This window comes from Carya illinoinensis, chromosome 11 (genome assembly GCF_018687715.1).
Source record: "Carya illinoinensis cultivar Pawnee chromosome 11, C.illinoinensisPawnee_v1, whole genome shotgun sequence".
Classification (NCBI taxonomy): domain Eukaryota; kingdom Viridiplantae; phylum Streptophyta; class Magnoliopsida; order Fagales; family Juglandaceae; genus Carya; species Carya illinoinensis.
In genome coordinates, this window is record NC_056762.1 from 27290908 (window position 1) to 27292805 (window position 1898).

At 35.7% G+C, this 1898-nt stretch overlaps 1 protein-coding gene across 1 annotated transcript; it reads left to right on the plus strand.

Moving 5' to 3' along the window:
* The first annotated feature begins 862 nt into the window (after positions 1 to 862).
* LOC122281014 lies at positions 863 to 1658 on the plus strand. The gene has a single exon (XM_043092201.1). It carries the CDS (start codon positions 980 to 982, stop codon positions 1607 to 1609), a length of 630 nt encoding a protein of 209 aa, XP_042948135.1. The 5' UTR covers positions 863 to 979; the 3' UTR covers positions 1610 to 1658.
* The last annotated feature ends 240 nt before the right edge of the window (positions 1659 to 1898 follow it).

The following is a 1898-nucleotide window of genomic DNA, read 5'->3' on the forward strand; positions in this document are numbered from 1 at the left end:
TCATCTAAGATGATACACTTCATCTATCAAGCATAGGTAATTGCCCTTCATAAATAAAGTGGTGACCCTTGCTATTTTGTGATGGATGGAATAATGAGGGTAGCCTAAAGGTTGTAGGAGTAATAAATGAGGGTCCCTAGTCTTGCCTATATAAAGGGGCTTGTGTTTTCCATTAGACTCACCCAAAAAAGTTCTAAGGCAAAAGACTAGAAGTCCCTTCCCTGCAAAATCTCTAGTCTCTTTTGTAGATTTGAAGTTTTCTAGTTATCAAGCACAAATGGCCGGAGGTAAAAGATCCTATAGATCTTTTTATTCATTACAGCTTTTTCTTACATTTGGTATCAGAACGGTTGCCTTTCAGCTTTGTGTTTGAATTATTAGTATTTTTTTTTTTGTTCATTTAATGGGCTTTTGAAATCTAGTTTTGTTCTTTGCATGATTAATGTTTTTTTTTTTTTGTCATAATCTATATTGTGAGAGAGGAGCCGGGTCATGATTTCAATCTTTTGTGGGCTCAATTTCAAGTTCAATTCATATTGTTGGGCCTTTGGACTAATTTACAGTTTTTTAAGGAGATGTCCAGTTGTATTTCTTTTAATAATGAAGGTAATGCCACAGCATCCTTATTATTTAAAAGAATACATATATAAAAAAAAATGGAATCTCATTGTAATTAAATCATAGGTTTTAAGGATTTATCCCTACAGGGAAATCTTTAATTTTTGTGATTTAATTAGTATAAGAAAATGATTTTCGGTATTAACAGTTAAATTTATCTTCTGCCTACAGGTGTAGATAGTTTTATTTGTTAATATTTGGAATAATTTGTCTTATAAATAAAGATGAGTAAATTGATGCTGTTTTGCAACCTTTTCCCACAGGAAGGTTAAAATTTACTTGAATTCATAGCATTAAAGTTTTTCTTGGTTTTGCAGCTGTTGTACCACAATCTTTAGCTGATGGTGTTTATTTTATTCCAATGCTTGATGGTACTAATTTTTCTGACTGGAAAGATTCGGTTCAATTTACCTTGGGGTATATGGATCTTGACTATGCACTCCGTGTGGAGCAACCACCTGCTGCCACGGATACGGATGCACAGGAAGTTATTGAAAATCGCCAATGGTGGGAGCGATCTAATCGCCTAAGTCTAATGCTCATAAAGTCTCGCATGAGTAAGAGCATTAGAGGTTCTATTGGTGATTGCGCTACAATTAAGGAATTAATGCAGGCAATTGAGGAACAGTTTGTTCGCTCTGACAAGGCTTTAGCTAGCACTCTTATCAGGCAATTCACTACTAAAGCTTTCGACAGTTCTAAGGGTATGCGTGCATACATTACAGAAATGAGAGATATTGTTTCTCAACTTAAGGGCTTAAAGATAGAGATATCTGAGCCATTCTTGGTCCATTTCATCCTTGACTCATTGCCATCTGAGTATGGACCTTTCAAGATCTCTTATAACACACATAAGGAAAACTGGTCAGTTACGGATCTTCTGACCATGTGTGTGCAAGAAGAGGAAAGGATGAAGCATGATCGACCTGAAAGTGCAAATATGGTCGTGAATGATAAAGTTAAGACCGAGAAGGGCCAAAGTGGACCTTAAAAGAAAAGGAAGCATAATGTGCCATCAAAATCCAATGGATCTAATGGCAAAAAGGTGACCTGCTTCTTTTGCAAGAAAGAGGGATATGTAAAGAAGAGTTGCATCAAGTATAAAGAGTGGCTTGAAAAGAAAGGTAGCTCTATATCTCTTGTGTGTCATGAATCTTTTTTCATTGATGCTCCTAAAAATTCATGGTGGATTGACTCTGGTTCTTCAATTCATATTGTGAATACATTGCAGGGTTTTCTCACCAGAAGGAAACCAACAACAAGTGAACTTTGGGTTTTCA

Excerpts from the sequence above, each read along its gene's own strand:
- LOC122281014 (XM_043092201.1), top strand. The coding sequence starts at position 980 with ATGCTTGATGGTACTAATTTTTCTGACTGGAAAGATTCGGTTCAATTT.